Below are 18,486 nucleotides of genomic sequence, written 5' to 3' on the forward strand. Positions count from 1 at the left end.
TCGATGTACCAGGAAAACTTACCCCATTTTTGAATCTTTCGATAAAAACTACGGCTTCCTCGCTGGTCGGATCGTTCAATCTCGGATCAAATGTTATGTTATAGACAAGCGTTATGACGTACCTTTGGAAAGCTGCAGAAAGAATTATCTTTATGAGTCATAAGTCTAAAGCCATTATTAAGCGGTAAATCATGACGGGTGTCGTACTCACCGACACATTGTCCCGCGTAGAAGGTTTGTAGGGGCGGACAACCTGGGGAGGGAGTTGTTGTCATCGCTATAAACAAAGACAACGATGATATTGTTGTAGCGACAGTGATCGAAGATCAACGACTAATGATTACGATTTAAAATATCCACTCAAAATATTGTATTTCGGGTTAAATGAAAAGTTAGAACGCTTAATGCGTTGTTCTAGGAATAAGTTATTCAAAGCACAAAGCATTGGTTTTGCAATGGAACCGAGTAATGTGTTCCACTATACAGTTAGTACAAAACTGTTAGTTCTAAACTATCAGTAGCAAAATATTTTCAGCATGAAATTGTCATTCCAACTCAAACAAACATGCATTGAAATGAGCAGATAGCACGAAAACATTTAAACGGAAAATCTCCTGCTCAAAAATAAGACCACTGAAAGCTTCTTGGTAAAGAAATCTTAGGCCAGGGTTTGAAACAATTCAAAATAAGAATTTAACCAGGAAACAATTTCTACGTATCGTTGGGTGGTTTGATGGGGTATCTCCCTTTCCTGTTGATTAGCTGAATAAGCTTTTGCTTTCCAAAGCTGGCATTAGTTTCTATTGCTGGGTTTGTGTACAAATCCATGCAAGATGCGTGTTAGTATTTTAGCAAGCTTAATGTTAGATCGATAGTAACAAAAATATAGCATGTATATACGTGAGGTGGTTGTTGTGGTGGTACTTTCTGCTGAAGTTGGTGCAGGAGTGGTTGTGGTGGTACTTTCTACTGAAGTTGGTGCAGGAGTGGTTGTGGTGGTACTTTCTGCTGAAGTTGGTGCAGGAGTGGTTGTGGCGATGGTACTTTCTGCTGAAGTTGGTGCAGGGGTGGTTGTTGTGGTGGTACTTTCTGCTGAAGTTGGTTCAGAGGTGGTTGTTATGGTGGTACTTTCTGCTGAAGTTGGTGCAGGGGTGGTTATTGTGGTGGTACTTTCTGCTGAAGTTGATGCAGGAGTGGTTGTTGTGGTGGTACTTTCTGCTGAAGTTGGTGCAGGGGTAGTTGTTGTGGTGGTTGTGGTGGTAGTTTCTGCAGAAGTTGGTGCAAGGGTGGTTGTTGTGGTGGCACTTTCTGCAGAAGTTGATGCAGGGGTGGTTGTTGTTGTGGTACTTTCTGCTGAAATTGGTGCAAGGGTGGTTATTGTGGTGGTACTTTCTGCTGAAGTTGGTGCAAGGGTGGTTGTTGTGGTGGTACTTTCTGCTGAAGTTGGTTCAGAGGTGGTCGTTGTGGTGGTACTTTCTGCAGAAGTTGATGCAAGGGTGGTTGTTGTGGTTGTACTTTCTGCTGAAGGTGGTTCAGAGATGGTGGTTGTGGTGGTACTTTCTGCTGAAGTTGGTGCAGGAGTGGTTGTGGTGGTGGTACTTTCTGCTGAAGTTAGAGTTAGGTTATTTTTTGTAGAAATTATACTTGTTGAGGCAAGAGTGGAAGAAAATATGTCACTTTCTTCTGTTGTAGTGACCACAATTGGAGTAGTTGGAGGCTCGGTTGATGTTTTTTGAGCTGCGGTTGTCAGTAACACAGCTTTTAGGCTTAGAACAACTTCATTTACAACTACAAGCTCATGTTTAAAGCTGTTCTTATAGAATAAAAGGTTAGGTTTGGTGCTCTGAGATTTTCAGGACTTTGTTTTCATAAATCGCGTTAAACACCAGCGGCGCTGCTGCAGTAAATCCTACTTTTTCCCAGCCCAATAATAAAGAGTGTTTATGTACAAAAAAAGTATCACAGTCTTGTATTTGAAAGGAGCACCTGTTGTAGTTGACGAAACTAAGGTCGTCATCTCCGGACTGGTTGTTGTTTGTGAAGTGGTCGTCGAAGTGCTGACAACAGCGGAAGTGCTTTCGGTAGTGACGGCCTCTGTTGAACTGGTCACCACTAGGGCAGGCTCAGTTGTGGTTGTAGATTGTGTTGCGGTGGTCACTATATTAGTTGCGACCTCAGTCAAAGCATCGGTAGTTGCTGGAAAGAAGTCAACATTCTCAATTGATACGGACCTTACACTTTTTGATATAATCGGGCAATTACGTTTCCGAAAGCAGGCAACGATGGATCAAACGGTAGATATCTTACCTTGAGTTGTGGTTGGAATTGGTGTGACCGCAACAAATGCTGAAATGATTACAAAGATTTTATCGAAAGTAAATCTTGACTCAAGTGTAAATGATTTTAATGAAAACGTTTTGAAAACGCCTAATGATGGTGATTATGGCGAGTATGACGTAGCCTACCTGTAGCTTCAATCGATGTACTTGATAGATCTCCAAATATGGTAACAATGGTGATGGTGTAACTCGTTCCAGGCGTCATGTTTTCAACTCGGGCTGAGTTCGTTGTTGGATTTGCTGCAACAAGGAGATAAAAGAAATTAAGAATAATTTTTAAATTGTTTAGTTTTACTCACTTCAACACATCAAAGACAACATGTACCTGGAACCACTAGCGCTCCTGGCGGTAACACAACCACGCTGTACCTCTCAACCATACCGACACCAGGTGGTGACCATGAGACATCGACGCTTCCGTACAAGGCACCAGGGCTGACCACAGGGCTTGATGGCGGGTTCGGTGCTGTGGGGAGGGAATTTATGACGTCATTCAAGTTCACAGGCAAGTTATCGACATTTAAATATGTGAGGGAATAAAAATAAAAGCAACACGTTGCACTAATACCTGTGTACTGGGATATTGTGGCCGCGCTACTGATATTGACGTCATATCGCGTCACAATTGATATGTTGTACAGAGTTGTGACGTTTAATCCCCGGAATGTGATCTGAAAATTAACAAAATGTTTGTTATTTCGTTTGGTGGACAACTTCCAGCTTCTTTTATGTTTGAATCTCGTAATAAAAGAGACAGAGAGAGAAATTGGTGAATAACCATTTTCAAATGGTTGCTAACCATCTCCCAGTCACTTGAGCGTAAACGTTTTCTCTCTTTTATTGAAAATGAAGTTGAAACAATTGAAACCTATAGGCTGGCAAGTTTGACCAAATTTTTCTACAAATTAGACGAAGAGCAGATGAGAGCTCTCTCTTAATATAACTTGTGACGAAGTCTCTGTGGCGACATCTAATGTTAATTGCTCTAATTCCACAACCGTTTTATGCTATTTTCACAAGATGAACTCGGCTCACCTCTGCAGATGTAGAACTCTGTACGTCGATGTAGCCTGATGACGAAACAATGGTCAGCGTGTAGCCGTCCACGGGGATTTCTGCAGGAGGCCTCGACCACGTCACCTATCAATGACGTAGCAATTCAATGCGGTCGTAACTCATAACCGACAAGAAATGAAAATAAAATTTGCGCCGAATAATACTAAACGTTTTCATAACTTGCGACCAGGCAAATGTTATTACCTTGATTGATGAGTTGGTGACGTCATCGGTGACGTTAACTGGTTGAAAGGTCGGTGGTTGAAGGTCGGGTTTGGTAGTGAACGACCTGGTGCTGGAACTGCTCTCGACACTGCCCTGGACAACCCTCACATGAGCTGAAATCAAGATTAAGTTCTCTAACTTGGGCTATTTTGTTCAAACTTCAATAAAACAAGATTCTGACCACGAATATAACGCATTTAGACAAATAAAAATTGTTTTTTGTGACGCAGATTCAGATCCTGCACCTGTGTACGACGTGTTCGTCTGTAATCCAGTAATTGTGTATGATGTAATGGTTGCTGTTAATCTGACATCTTCAATAGGAGCGGAAGTGCCGTCTTTTGTGACGAAGACCCTGAAACAAAACATTTTAAACTTTTAAGATGACGTAATAATTTAAAATCTTTTAACAAAGTCAATTTAATCAAAACAGAAGCATCGTTATATACTTCATTTGCTGAGCTGCTGGAACTGATATAAAGAAGAACGCAAAAGCTTTTACCTGAATCCTTCGCCGGAAATTACAGATCCCCATCTCACTGTGGCTGAGTTCAGTTTGATGTCTGTGTCCGACACTTCACCAACGACCGGTGGTTCCAGCACTGTAGAAAAACATCTTCAATTGCTTTGTCAACGCATTATTGTACCGCTACAGCGCTAATTGTCAATGGATGCTGAGATAGTGACAGAATGGAGTTCACTTACGTCTGCAGCTGAGGCCGCTCGGGTTTCCTTCCCCGGACGTATCCAGGTAATGTTCGTTGCACGTGCAGCTAAATAGGATACAAGTTTAGCAGCTCAATAACATCCAGCTTTATTTATTGTTGTTAAGATTTCCATGTTAACTAAACCCTCAAATAGTAAACCAATGCAACATGTTTCAACCTGAAGTTGCCAGGGTTGTTGCTGCAGGTCGCTTGAGGGTCGCAAGGGCTGGTGACGTTGCATTCGTCGACGTCATCGCAGTAGGTCGCATTAACCGGCTCGTAACCTTAGATTGTAGCAATTATTTGAACACAACAAAACCCATTGATGATGTCATATCTAACCAAGCATGACGATTACGCACCACTCAGACAATCGCATGTTGGCGTCGAAGCATTAACAAAGCAGTCGGCGTTGACACAAAGACTGGAAAAATCGACCTCACACGTCACATTCGCGACGCAAGTTCCATTCTCCAGGTGGAAGCCGAAGCGACAAGAACATTCGAAGGATCCTGTGGAAATTATTCGCTTAATATTTTGGCTTATTCGCTTGATCAAGTGACAGATGTAAGCATGTTACCATCGGTGTTGGCGCAGACTTGCTGGCATGGATTGGTCGCGGAACACTCGTCCACATCGACACAGTTTAGATTTGATGCGTCCAACTGGTAACCAGCAGGACATAGACAAGTGAAGGAACCTGCACGGAGCGAAATAAAATGGAAAGTTGGAAAACTTAAAAGTTAAATTTCAACGAGATATCAACGTGGCCTGAATATATTTTCAAAGATCTACAAATTGTTTGACTTAAGTCATCTTGTAATAAAGTTACCGTTCGTGTTCCTGCATTCATCGCTACAGTTGCCCTTCCCACCATTGGCCAGGCATTCATTGACGTCATCACAGGTGTTGGTGGCTTCGTTGTAGATGAACCCTCCCACGCAGTTACAGCTGATGAAAGAAACAACTGTTTATCTCGGAACAACTTAATCGGATGGAAGCTTCAAATTAAGCGAGTTATGTTCTAAGAGTGCGCTATGGAGGTGGACATACGAGTAAGTTCCATCCGTGTTGTTGCAGGATCCTATAGGACCGACCGGGCAAGGATCGTTCAAGCATTCGTTGACATCTTGACATGAGTCTGACGTAGCTGATGGCTCATACCCTCCTGCGCAGTCGCACCTGAGCCAATCAAAATTGATTACGTCACAGTGGAAAGACGTTTACTTTGGGACTGCGTGCTTCACTTTTTCATACGTCATACAAACGTAATCATACATACCTGAAACCTCCGAAGGTGTTGTTGCATACTTGGCCGGGTAGAGAGCACGAATCTACTCCAAGGTCACATTCATTGCGATCCACACAACTTGTGTTGCTGCTGGGGTCAGGAATGAATCCGATCTCGCATTCGCATCTGAAAATTGCACATGCTTGTCCACATATATCAATTTATATCAACTCGATCTTTGTACGACTTCTGATTTGTGGAAAGAACATTTAGGAGAGAAGAAGAAGAAGAAGAAGAAGAAGAGGAAGACAAGGAAGAAGAAGAAGAGGAAGGAGAAAAAAGAAGAAAATATACTCACATATAGGAGCCTTCCGTGTTATTGCAAGTTGTTGTTGTTAAGTCACAGATGGCCGTTCCAACGTCACACTCGTTGACGTCATCACACAATCTGTTATCGGATGCATTTATGACGTAACCATCTTCGCATGAGCAAGCAAACCTCTCGAAAATACTCTGACATAGTTGTTCGCAAGGATTGCTCAAACAAGCTAAAGAAGAACATGAAAGTAATGTTTTGGAATTTGATTTTATAAGCTTTGGCATATGGTCAGGATGTTATAAGATACAGTGACTTATAAATAAATATTCGACGACAGAACAACGTCATTCACATGATTATAACTAGACTAGAACTTTAGTTTGTATAAGTTCACAGCGAATTCTGTTCTTAGTTGTTCTTACCATCAACCGAACAGAAAATTCCGTCCCCGGTGGAGCCCGACGGGCAGGCCCCGCATTCGTAACCAGATCCCGGGGCGGGCACATCGGTGCACTCGACCCCATCGTAGCAAGGTGGTTCATACAGACAAGGGTTGAAGTCCTCGTCGCAATACAAACCATCGTATGCATCCGGGCACATGCACGAGCCCACCTTGAATGTTTGTTTAATATTTTGACTGAAAGTTTACGTCAGCATTTATCACAAACTAACCAGAACTGTCAAAGATTTTACAAAACGTTGGTTGTATTTTTAGTTCAACTCTATACTTTAGTCGGTGGATATTGTACAGCACATAGTTTAATATTTTAACAAGATTTATTGTTGTTTATGGAAACATCAAACTCACGTAGAACCGGTTAGAGTTATCAGCGACAGCAAAATTAGCAAAGCTGCAAGTTCCATTGTTTGCGCATGCGCACAACCGGATTGTGACGCCCACAGAGGAAGTGAGGTTGGTGGAATCGGTGGCGTAAATTGTTATGCTGGTGACGTCAGTAGAGAGAGGCTTCCAAGTAAACAATCCAGCTGACAATTTATAAGTTACGTCATAAAGCCAACCTTCATTAACCTTCAAGTCAAAAGTTCATTAACTTCTTCATAAACAATATTTCTATTTTTCTGCTGGTGCTAGACATCCCCCCACTTACTGGTCGCGTTCAAACTGGCCGCGCTGTCGTTGACGATCTTCCCGCCGAGCGAGTATGTCACCGTGTGGTTGTCCGGGTCGGTCGCTTTGAAGTGGAAGGTGAACTCCTCGTTCAAGGTCACATCGATGGTCATAGATGTGTTTGCGAACACTGGCGGCAAACCAGCTGAAAACAAGTTGCTCATATTAATAGTATAATGAGTCTATGTCCAGTGTTGTCCAGTTAATGTTGTTGTTGTTGACTTAATTTTGCTTTGTGACGTAAAATTAGTCAAAATAATCTTTGTTACGTTGTGTCAACAGCTCCAAATCTCAGTCCTGTTAAAATTATAATATTTCTATGTCCAGTGCAGAGCAAGAATTTGTCACTTACTGAAGGTTGGACCAGGACCGAGTTCCCCCGAGTTCCTCGATGGATCCTTGTTCACTAATACGTCATGGAGACATTGGGACTTTCCAATCGCGTCATCCTACAAAAAGATGTTTTTTAAAAAAAGGATTTTGATAAATTAAATTTTATCATATTATAAAAAAAGTCGCTTTTAGATTATTGGAATTCATGGAACTGAATCTATTTTTTGTGAAAGTTTCCGATACGGGGCAATACAGAAAGAAGAAAAAAGTCAAATTGTCAATTCCAAGATTAAACTTGGAATCCCTGATTGGACATTTATACTTTACAGTGCAAGTATCATGACGTCACGTCGCCTTATCACGTCACACTGATACTGTTGATACTTTAAAAAAGGCTAAGTGGTCAAACAACTGGACACTTCATATGACGTCACATTAAGCACTCACCACTTCGCCACATGCGGCAGCAGCCTGAGCGAGCGACTCATTCGACGCTTCATCGAGAAGGACTTGAAGATTTTCTCCGACGAATGAAAGATCGTTGAAAGTTGACCAACTCTGTCCTCCTTCGTATGCAAATAAAGATTCTTCCGCCGTCGTCCTCCCTGTTTAAAATGTGAAACCTTCATCAAACAACTTGCTGTCAATATTGATTGATTGATTGATTGATTGATGTCAAGATTGATTGATTGGTGTCACGACATTGCTCTTACACGATTCAGCAAATTCGGTTATCCTTGAAGTGAGCACAGCGCCATCCGGGATATACAAGTTCCATCTCTCCTCGGCCGAGTTGTTCGGTGACGTAATGGGGGTAAAGGTCAGAGTGTCAAAGTCAAGAGTTGTTCCATTACGTAACCGGAAATCATTGGTCGAGTCTCCATCCATCAAACCTAAAGCAACGAGTTCACGTGACTTTTCCACGCTTGACTGATTGTGAGATAAAATGTTTGACGATTTTTCCACCACATTTCGTTTTGTTTGAATCACGGCCATAACTAACCGTACAGTCCATCCACTTTGCCCTCATACGAAGCCGTTGTCAAAGCTACACTGATGCTGATCACTCGACCATTTGACGAAATGGCGAAAAGAGCTTGTCGTTGTGGAGATTCATTTATATTCACCAACACATTTCCGCTTAGATCCCGCGTCAAAAAGGCGGAAGAGAAACTCAACGGAACTGAAAATCAACGATCATTACATAGAGCGATTCGTGAAAGCAGGTGACGTAGCAGATGAAAACACTCACTAGATGAGTCTAAGTTCGCGCGTTGGTCGCCCTTGAGTCTGGAGCCGTTGACGTAGATCGCGATGCTGCTGTTTTCAAAGTCCTCGGAGGTGGAGTTGGCGACATCAAACTGGAACCTGGTGGCGACGTCATCACCGGCATTGACTATGACGACAGAACTCGTCACAGACGCGTTCACCGGATTTCCATCGACGTCGACATTCCTCACCATGCGAGCCTGCGAGGTCAGATGAGTTCAAGTTAATTTCTTCCATGAGCGCAAAGATCCAGCAAGGAAGGCTCCACACTTCACCTGCACATTTATCGAGCTTCCATTGTCCGCTTGCAGCAGGGTGTATTCTCCTAAGCCCGAGTACGAGTAGGGCACGTTGTCCAGGGTCCGCAGGTGAGGGTCGGCGCGCATGACAGCTGCGGTGAGAAGAAGAACTAGTTTGAAGACTCTGGAACACTTCATGTCTAGATGCTGAGTTGTTCTCCTGGTAGGATCCTGCTCCCCTTTCAAGGTCTTGTTTAAGCTTCAATGGTTTCTCAGCAGCTAAGATCGAGACTGTTATCTAGTGCGACAACTTAAAGTAACCAATAACATTGTCCAAGTTATTGCAACAAAGTTTCTCTGCTTATCACAGCATTATGACGTAAAGGGCACACCACGAGGAGCCGGAAGTATGCCAAGCCTACGTATGTCGTATATTTGTGAGTATGTAAGTATGCCGGCCAGTGCTTTGTGTGGCCTCGAGTTACCTCATGTTACCGTTTGATTTAAAAGGTTCATTGCACTTTCAACTTTGAAGTCAGACTGATTTTGACGTAGGGTTGTAAACATATTCTGGTCTTGAGACGTTTTTGAAATTTCCATTGGAAAGATTACCCTTTGCCAAACACGCGATATCGGCCTTGGTAGAATATTCCACCTCGTTGATTTGTGTCTTTAATCTATTGATTCGTGAATTCCCGGTTTAATTTTAATACTTATATTCGTCGTAATACGTAATCAAATACCTTATCAACAGCAGTGGAGGGTCATGTTATGAATGAAGCCATGTGGCCGCTATGACGAGGCGCCACTGCCAGACAACTTCATTGCAAATACGTAATGTATTGGAAACTATATGCCAAGCGAATAGCTTGACAAAAGAAGAATTGTTTGTTTCCTTGTTTGGAGAATTGTTTGTTTGCTCGACAAGGTCATTTCTTTGCACGACTGTGACGTAGTTAAGCCCTCACCGCCAACCAACCCATGCGCATGCATAGACTTTGTTTCAGAGGACAGCGGGTTATATCCCGAACCCTTGAACAATTGTCATAGTTTATCACAAGCGGAAAAGTTTTCTGCAATTATCATATCACGTCAAGGTTCCAAATTGTTCCAGCAAACTAGGTCCGTGGGCTGCATGACCATTGTTACGAAATCTTTACCATTGTTACGAAATCGTTGTCCGCTTACAGTCGTCACAGAATGACGTGGGTTGAATTTTGGAATCATGACTCAGCACTAACTCTTATCCAACGAGGCAACGCATTATAGGCCGCTGGTCCCACGTGACACGTCTCAAGTTATCTCTGTAGAAATGGAAACACTGTTCGCAGGAGTTACGTAATTATTGTGATTTTTATGAACATGTCGGCCGAGATCTTAAAAATATGTTTAATTCATTGTTTACGTTGGTTATTTCGCTGAGGAGGAGATTATTCAAATGGAATCCTTCAGTGGCAACTATCAGCAAAACATCACTTACGCCGGGTATTTACAAGCAGGAAAGTTTATTGGGAAGCGATAGAGCACACACTACAAGGGATACGTCCATTTAAGGAGGCTTGCTTGGAAATACACTTGAGTGAATATGAAATTATTAGGAAAGTTACCGTTAATTAATCGCAAACGAAGAAAATCTCGGAAATTGACAAGTTTTAAATTGAACGGTAGATACTTATTATATATTTCTTATAACTGAGCATGGTTACATAAAACTATTTTAAAGTTATTTTTTTGAGCTATATCCCAATATAAGGATGAATAAAAGCCAATTCTAAGATACTGTAAAGTAAATTGGAATTAATTGAGACGATTCATAATAAAAAGCTTTTACAATTCTACAGCAAAAAGCGAAAGAAGAAGAAATTAAATAAACAAAATCAGGGGTTGAAATCCCCAATGTTGGCGAAAGCTCCAGAAACAATCGATTCCTCGTCAGTGGTTGCGCTGCAAAACAATTTATTTTCGATTTTGAAGTCATTGGAAGCAAATTATATCATGGACCTGGTTTGACTGGTAAAGGACGTGGTGAGAGCTTGTACCTGTATTTTCCGAGGCTGCCTCGCGATCGCTTGCTAGACCGCAAATTCAGTCGCCTCGGGGATTTCTTTCTGCATTTTATACACGCAATTAGGACAAGTGTGACGACAGCAAGCACTATTGCTGCCAACCCCACAGCAAGTGCGGCCACTACGGAAGAATCTGAAACACACAATGAAGTCGTCATAATCAACAAAACAATCGGGTTATGAGGTAGTTAGTGAGAAAGATGCCGTCATGCTGGTCACGTCATCCGCAATCGTTCCAACGTATAATATGACGTCAAGGAAACTTATTTTAGCGAAATGAAGCTTTTATGGAAGGAGACAAAAACAATCCCAAAGTTTACAAAAGAAATATTTCGTGCATTCGAAAAGCATCGGTTGAGGCAAGACTCGTTGTTGACAAGGGTTGATGCTAAATCATATTGATGTAAGTATCGAGAAAAAGATGGTTGTTGTTGTTCAAGCAGAAGCTCGAGAACAGAGTTAGATGCGTTTGATAAACAAGGTTGGGAGGAGCTTCGAGTGACTACGAGTCACTTGAACAAAGATTAATTCACAAGTTCTGGTTATTTTACAGAAAAAGTTTTGTTAGCTGCGAGCACGAGCATTCGGTGCAAGAAAACTGTTGTGAGTTCTTATTTCAATCGAGAATAGGAGCAAGTTACAGATACAAGTGCAAGGGTGAGCGGGACCACGTATATACTTGTATAAAAGCAGGAGGAGAACGATGATAAGGATGGACACGGCCAGGGTCACACCGACCACAACTCCAATCAACTGGTTATCTGTAAGGTCAAGTAAGGTCAAGTTGCGTCAACAATTAACAAAATCCTTTTATTTTCAAACCCTTTGATGAAACAGATTCATCTCATAGTTGTTACGTCATAGTTGTTATTTCGTTCGTTGTGTTTTGTTTTAGAACAAACCATTTACAGGACAACATCCGGATGTCATAAAATCATGGCAGGACAAATCTAATTTCGTCGCTTTAAAAACTTTACAAAGTTTTACTTCGAGAACAAACTACTTACTTAGATTTTCGCATCGAGTCCCGATGTACCACTGCGTGCACGTGCAGAGTGGATCACCCACATGGAGAATGGCGTTGCAAGAGCCACCGTTCAAACAATAAGATTCTCCATCCAACACGCACTGCTCTTCGCACCTAAGGTAGACGCAAGATTAGAACAAAACAAACATCCTCGAAGATCAGTTGGCAGCAGGAGCGTACTCTCTTCCTGTGTACGTCGTGTTCTTGTCTCTGAAGCCGGGATCACACGTGCACACGTATCCAGGGTACTCGGTGATGTCGCCACATGAGGCGCTTGTCCCGCAGTCGTTGGATTCATCGTCGCTGCACTCGTTGAAGTCTGAGCAAATATTATCGAAGAAATTGTAGTTTCACGATTTATGACAAACCGACATTAAGAGCAAAAAGTGATCGGTGAATGGTCGATTACTCACTGGACGCGCTTGCCGATGTCAAAGCGGGGTCACCAGTTGCATTGTTTGCAATTCCAGTTCTAATCAAACTCCCTACATCGGTCTCCGAAGTGACGTTTGCGAGTCCTACTGGTGACGAAACAATGGTGCTGCCCTCCGTGAAGACAAAACCCGCTGAAACTTCGTAACTCACTTCAATGGAAGGGGCAAATATATTGTCAAGCTGAAGATTTGAACAAAACTCTGGTTATTTCATCACAAACAGAGCGCGCGGCGAGTTGTTATGGACAGGACTTAATCCAGGAGAGTTCATACAACAAAATAAATTTAGTTGTCGATGTATCAGGAAAACTTACCCCATTTTTGAATCTGGTGATAAAATCTTTGGCTTCCTCGCTGGTCGGATCGTTCAATCTCGGATCAAATGTTATGTTATAAACAAGCGTTATGACATACCTTTGGAACGCTGCAGAAAGAATTACCTTTATGAGTCATAAGTCTAAAGCCATTTTTAAGCGGTAAATCATGACGGGTGTCGTACTCACCGACACATTGTCCCGCGTAGAAGGTTTGTAGGGGCGGACAACCTGGCGAAGGAGTTGTTGTCGTCGCTATAAACAAAGACAATGATGATATTGTTGTAGCGACAGTGATTGAAGATCAACGACTAATGATTACGATTTAAAATAACCTCTCAAAGTATTTTATTTCGAGGGAAGTGAAAAGTTAGAACGCTTCATGCGTTGTTCTAAGGAATAAGTTCATCGCAACACAAAGCGTTGGTTTAGTAATGGAACCGAGCAATGTGTTCCACTGCAGGGTTAGTACAAAACTGTTAGTTCTAAACTATCAGTAGCAAAATGTTTTTAGCATGAAATTGTCATCCAAGTCAAAAAAACATGCATTGAAATGAGCAGATAGCACGGAAACATTTAAACGGAAAACCTCCTGCTCAAAAATAAGACCACTGAAAGCTTCTTGGTAAAGAAATCTTAGGCCAGGGTTTGAAACAATTCAAAATAAGAATTTAACCAGGAAACAATTTCTACGTATCGTTAGGTGGTTTGATGGGGTATCTCCCTTTCCTGTAGATTAGCTGAATAAGCTTTTGCTTTTCCTAAGCTGGCATTAGATTCTATTGCCGGGTTTTGAGTACAAATCCATGCAAGATGCGTGTTAGTATTTGAGCAAGCTTAATGTTAGATCGATGGTAACAAAAATATAGCATGTATATACGTGAGGTGGTTGTGGTGGTGGCACTTTCTGCAGAAATTGGTGCAGGGCTGGTGGTTGTGGTGGTACTTTCTTCTGAAGTTGATTCAGGGGTGGTTGTTGCGATGGTACTTTCTGCTAAAGTTGGTTCAGAGGTGGTTGTTGTTGTGGTACTTTCTGCAGAAGTTGGTGCAAGGGTGGTTGTTTTGGTGGTACTTTCTGCTGAAGTTGGTTCAGAGGTGGTTGTTGTTGTGGTACTTTCTGCTGAAGTTGATGCAGGGGTGGTTGTGCTGGTGGTACTTTCTCCTGAAGTTGGTGCAGGGGTGGTTGTTGTGGTGGTACTTTCTGCTGAAGTTGGTGCAGGGGTGGTTGTTGTGGTGGTACTTTCTGCTGAAGTTGATGCAGGGGTGGTTGTTGTGGTGGTACTTTCTGCTGAAGTTGGTGCAGGGGTGGTTGTTGTGGTGGTACTTTCTGCTGAAGTTGATGCAGAGGTGGTTGTTGTGGTGGTACTTTCTGCTGAAGTTGGTGCAGGGGTGGTGGTTGTGGTGGTACTTTCTGCTGAAGTTGATGCAGGGGTGGTTGTTGTGGTGGTACTTTCTGCTGAAGTTGATGCAGGGGTGGTTGTTGTGGTGGTACTTTCTGCTGAAGTTGATGCAGGGGTGGTTGTTGTGGTGGTACTTTCTGCTGAAGTTGGTGCAAGGGTGGTTGCTGTGGTGGTACTTTCTGCTGAAGTTTGAGTTAGGTTATTTTTTGTAGTAATTATACTTGTTGGGGCAAGAGTGGACGAAAATATGCCACTTTCATCTGTTGTAGTGTCCACAATGGGAGTAGTTAGAAAATCGGTTGATGTTTCCCCTGCTGCGGTTGTCAGTAACACAGCTTTTATGCTTAGACCAACTGTTTTTACAACTACAAGCTCATATTTAAGGCTTATATTATAGAATAAAAGGTTAGGTTTTTTGCACTGAAATTTTCATGAATCGCGTGAAATACCATCGCCGCTGATGCACTAAATCCTACTTTTGCTCAGCCCTATAATAAAGAGTGTTTATGCACAAGAAAGTGTCACAGACTTGCGTTTGGAAGGAGCACCTGTTGTTGTTGTTGTTGTTGACGAAACTAAGGTGGTCGTCTCGGTACTGGTCGTTGTTTGCGAAGTGGTCGTCGAAGTGGTGACAACAGCGGAAGTGCTTTCGGTGATGACGGATTCTGTTGAACTGGCCACCACTAGGGCAGGCGCAGTTGTGGTTGTAGATTGTGTTGCGGTGGTCACTACAGGACTTGCGACCTCAGTCAAAGCATCAGTAGTTACTGGAAAGAAGTCAACATTCTTAATTGATACGGACCTTACACTTTTTGATATAATCTTATCTTACCTAATCTTATCTACCTATCTTAGATATCTTACCTTGAGTTGTGGTTGGAATTGGTGTTGTAACCGCAACAAATGCTGAAATGATTACAAAGATTTTATCAAAAGTAAATCTTGACGCCATCTTTGACTCAAGTGTAAATCATTTTAATGAAAACAACCGTTTTGAAAACGCCTAATGATGGTGATTATGGCGAGTATGACGTAGCCCACCTGTAGCTTCAATCGATGTACTTGATAGATCTCCAAATATGGTAACAATGGTGATGGTGTAACTCGTTCCAGGCGTCATGTTTTCAACTCGGGCTGAGTTCGTTGTTGGATTTGCTGCAACAAGGAGATAAAAGAAATTAACAATAATTTTTAAATTGTTTAGTTTTACTCACTTCAATACATCAAAGACAATATGTACCTGGAACCACTAGCGCTCCTGGCGGTAACACAACCACGCTGTACCTCTCAACCATACCGACACCAGGTGGTGACCATGAGACATCGACGCTTCCGTACAAGGCACCAGGGCTGACCACAGGGCTTGATGGCGGGTTCGGTGCTGTGGGGAGGAAATTTATGACGTCATTCAAGTTCACAGGCAAGTTATCGACATTTAAATATGTGAGGGAATAAGAATAAAAGCAACACATTGCACTAATACCTGTGTACTGGGATATTGTGGCCGCGCTACTGATATTGACGTCATATCGCGTCACAATTGATATGTTGTACAGAGTGGTGACGTTTAATCCCCGAAATGTGATCTGAAAATTAACAAAATGTTTGTTATTTCGTTTCGTGGACAACTTCCAGCTTCTTTTGTGCTTGAATCTCGTAATAAAAGAGACACAGAGAAAAATTGGTGAATAACCATTTTCAAATGGTTGCTAACCATCTCCCAGGCACTTGAGCGTAAACGTTTTCTCTCTTTTATTGAAAATGAAGTTGAAACATTTGAAACCTATAGGCTGGCAAGTTTGACCAAATTTTTCTACAAATTAGACAAAGAGCAGATGAGAGCTCTCTCTTATTATAACCTGTGACGAAGTCTCTGTGGCGACATCTAATGTTAATTGCTCTAATTCCACAACCGTTTTACGCTATTTTTACAAGATGAACTCGGCTCACCTCTGCAGATGTAGAACTCTGTACGTCGATGTAGCCTGATGACGAAACAATGGTCAGCGTGTAGCCGTCCATGGGGATTTCTGCAGGAGGCCTCGACCACGTCACCTATCAATGACGTAGCAATTCAATGCGGTCGTAACTCATAACCGACAAGAAATGAAAATAAAATTTGCGCCGAATAATACTAAACGTTTTCATAACTTGCGACCAGGCAAATGTTATTACCTTGATTGATGAGTTGGTGACGTCATCGGTGACGTTAACTGGTTGAAAGGTCGGTGGTTGAAGGTCGGGTTTGGTAGTGAACGACCTGGTGCTGGAACTGCTCTCGACACTGCCCTGGACAACCCTCACATGAGCTGAAATCAAGATTAAGTTCTCTAACTTGGGCTATTTTGTTCAAACTTCAATAAAACAAGATTCTGACCACGAATATAACGCATTTAGACAAATAAAAATTGTTTTTCGTGACGCAGATTCAGCTCCTGCACCTGTGTACGACGTGTTCGTCTGTAATCCAGTAAATGTGTATGATGTAATGGTTGCTGTTAATCTGACATCTTCAATAGGAGCGAAAGTGCCGTCTTTTGTGACGAAGACCCTGAAACAAAACATTTTAAACTTTTAAGATGACGTAATAATTTAAAATCTTTTAACAAAGTCAATTTAATCAAAACAGAAGCATCGTTATATACTTCATTTTCTGAGCTGCTGGAATTGATATAAAGAAGAACGCAAAAGCTTTTACCTGAATCCTTCGCCGGAAATTACAGATCCCCATCTCACTGTGGCTGAGTTCAGTTTGATGTCTGTGTCCGACACTTCACCAACGACCGGTGGTTCCAGCACTGTAGAAAAACATCTTCAATTGCTTTGTCAACGCATTATTGTACCGCTACAGCGCTAATTGTCAATGGATGCTGAGATAGTGACAGAATGGAGTTCACTTACGTCTGCAGCTGAGGCCGCTCGGGTTTCCTTCCCCGGACGTATCCAGGTAATGTTCGTTGCACGTGCAGCTAAATAGGATACAAGTTTAGCAGCTCAATAACATCCAGCTTTATTTATTGTTGTTAAGATTTCCATGTTAACTAAACCCTCAAATAGTAAACCAATGCAACATGTTTCAACCTGAAGTTGCCAGGGTTGTTGCTGCAGGTCGCTTGAGGGTCGCAAGGGCTGGTGACGTTGCATTCGTCGACGTCATCGCAGTAGGTCGCATTAACCGGCTCGTAACCTTAGATTGTAGCAATTATTTGAACACAACAAAACCCATTGATGATGTCATATCTAACCAAGCATGACGATTACGCACCACTCAGACAATCGCATGTTGGCGTCGAAGCATTAACAAAGCAGTCGGCGTTGACACAAAGACTGGAAAAATCGACCTCACACGTCACATTCGCGACGCAAGTTCCATTCTCCAGGTGGAAGCCGAAGCGACAAGAACATTCGAAGGATCCTGTGGAAATTATTCGCTTAATATTTTGGCTTATTCGCTTGATCAAGTGACAGATGTAAGCATGTTACCATCGGTGTTGGCGCAGACTTGCTGGCATGGATTGGTCGCGGAACACTCGTCCACATCGACACAGTTTAGATTTGATGCGTCCAACTGGTAACCAGCAGGACATAGACAAGTGAAGGAACCTGCACGGAGCGAAATAAAATGGAAAGTTGGAAAACTTAAAAGTTAAATTTCAACGAGATATCAACGTGGCCTGAATATATTTTCAAAGATCTACAAATTGTTTGACTTAAGTCATCTTGTAATAAAGTTACCGTTCGTGTTCCTGCATTCATCGCTACAGTTGCCCTTCCCACCATTGGCCAGGCATTCATTGACGTCATCACAGGTGTTGGTGGCTTCGTTGTAGATGAACCCTCCCACGCAGTTACAGCTGATGAAAGAAACAACTGTTTATCTCGGAACAACTTAATCGGATGGAAGCTTCAAATTAAGCGAGTTATGTTCTAAGAGTGCGCTATGGAGGTGGACATACGAGTAAGTTCCATCCGTGTTGTTGCAGGATCCTATAGGACCGACCGGGCAAGGATCGTTCAAGCATTCGTTGACATCTTGACATGAGTCTGACGTAGCTGATGGCTCATACCCTCCTGCGCAGTCGCACCTGAGCCAATCAAAATTGATTACGTCACAGTGGAAAGACGTTTACTTTGGGACTGCGTGCTTCACTTTTTCATACGTCATACAAACGTAATCATACATACCTGAAACCTCCGAAGGTGTTGTTGCATACTTGGCCGGGTAGAGAGCACGAATCTACTCCAAGGTCACATTCATTGCGATCCACACAACTTGTGTTGCTGCTGGGGTCAGGAATGAATCCGATCTCGCATTCGCATCTGAAAAATTGCACATGCTTGTCCCCATATATAAATTTATATCAACTCGATCTTTTTACGACTTCTGATTTGTGGAAA

General features: G+C 42.4%; 1 protein-coding gene across 11 annotated transcripts in view; it reads right to left on the reverse strand.

The window, feature by feature from the left end:
- Window positions 1-18,486, reverse strand: part of LOC143453252 (uncharacterized) — a 36,979-nt gene that overhangs the window by 2,321 nt on the left and 16,172 nt on the right. For 2 of the 11 annotated variants that reach the window (XM_076954511.1, XM_076954500.1), the window contains 24 exons: window positions 18,274-18,408; window positions 18,045-18,173; window positions 17,824-17,942; window positions 17,572-17,691; window positions 17,354-17,503; window positions 17,170-17,275; window positions 16,990-17,057; window positions 16,787-16,886; window positions 16,530-16,639; window positions 16,264-16,397; window positions 16,039-16,143; window positions 15,572-15,674; window positions 15,329-15,469; window positions 15,130-15,243; window positions 14,953-14,994; window positions 14,637-14,855; window positions 13,569-14,270; window positions 12,878-12,943; window positions 12,689-12,798; window positions 12,354-12,555; window positions 12,121-12,259; window positions 11,921-12,054; window positions 10,887-11,046; window positions 10,336-10,791 (listed from right to left, as the gene is read on the reverse strand). In XM_076954511.1, the coding sequence (XP_076810626.1) occupies window positions 10,725-10,791; window positions 10,887-11,046; window positions 11,921-12,054; window positions 12,121-12,259; window positions 12,354-12,555; window positions 12,689-12,798; window positions 12,878-12,943; window positions 13,569-14,270; window positions 14,637-14,855; window positions 14,953-14,994; window positions 15,130-15,243; window positions 15,329-15,469; window positions 15,572-15,674; window positions 16,039-16,143; window positions 16,264-16,397; window positions 16,530-16,639; window positions 16,787-16,886; window positions 16,990-17,057; window positions 17,170-17,275; window positions 17,354-17,503; window positions 17,572-17,691; window positions 17,824-17,942; window positions 18,045-18,173; window positions 18,274-18,408 (3,475 nt within the window). In that variant the 3' untranslated portion in view covers window positions 10,336-10,724. Of the gene's footprint in view, window positions 1-22; window positions 133-211; window positions 278-900; window positions 1,606-1,986; window positions 2,197-2,307; window positions 2,347-2,465; window positions 2,580-2,664; window positions 2,806-2,907; window positions 3,011-3,374; window positions 3,480-3,599; window positions 3,734-3,865; window positions 3,976-4,122; window positions 4,223-4,325; window positions 4,394-4,505; window positions 4,612-4,689; window positions 4,840-4,907; window positions 5,028-5,159; window positions 5,279-5,380; window positions 5,510-5,609; window positions 5,745-5,916; window positions 6,107-6,299; window positions 6,490-6,685; window positions 6,865-6,986; window positions 7,152-7,358; window positions 7,456-7,786; window positions 7,945-8,052; window positions 8,233-8,342; window positions 8,523-8,591; window positions 8,809-8,883; window positions 9,000-10,335; window positions 10,792-10,886; window positions 11,047-11,592; window positions 11,675-11,920; window positions 12,055-12,120; window positions 12,260-12,353; window positions 12,556-12,688; window positions 12,799-12,877; window positions 12,944-13,568; window positions 14,271-14,636; window positions 14,856-14,952; window positions 14,995-15,129; window positions 15,244-15,328; window positions 15,470-15,571; window positions 15,675-16,038; window positions 16,144-16,263; window positions 16,398-16,529; window positions 16,640-16,786; window positions 16,887-16,989; window positions 17,058-17,169; window positions 17,276-17,353; window positions 17,504-17,571; window positions 17,692-17,823; window positions 17,943-18,044; window positions 18,174-18,273; window positions 18,409-18,486 lie in introns of those variants that run through there. The other 9 variants (XM_076954503.1, XM_076954507.1, XM_076954504.1 and 6 more) reach the window with 8 other exon arrangements.

This window comes from Clavelina lepadiformis, chromosome 4 (assembly GCF_947623445.1).
Source record: "Clavelina lepadiformis chromosome 4, kaClaLepa1.1, whole genome shotgun sequence".
Taxonomy (NCBI): Eukaryota; Metazoa; Chordata; class Ascidiacea; order Aplousobranchia; family Clavelinidae; genus Clavelina; species Clavelina lepadiformis.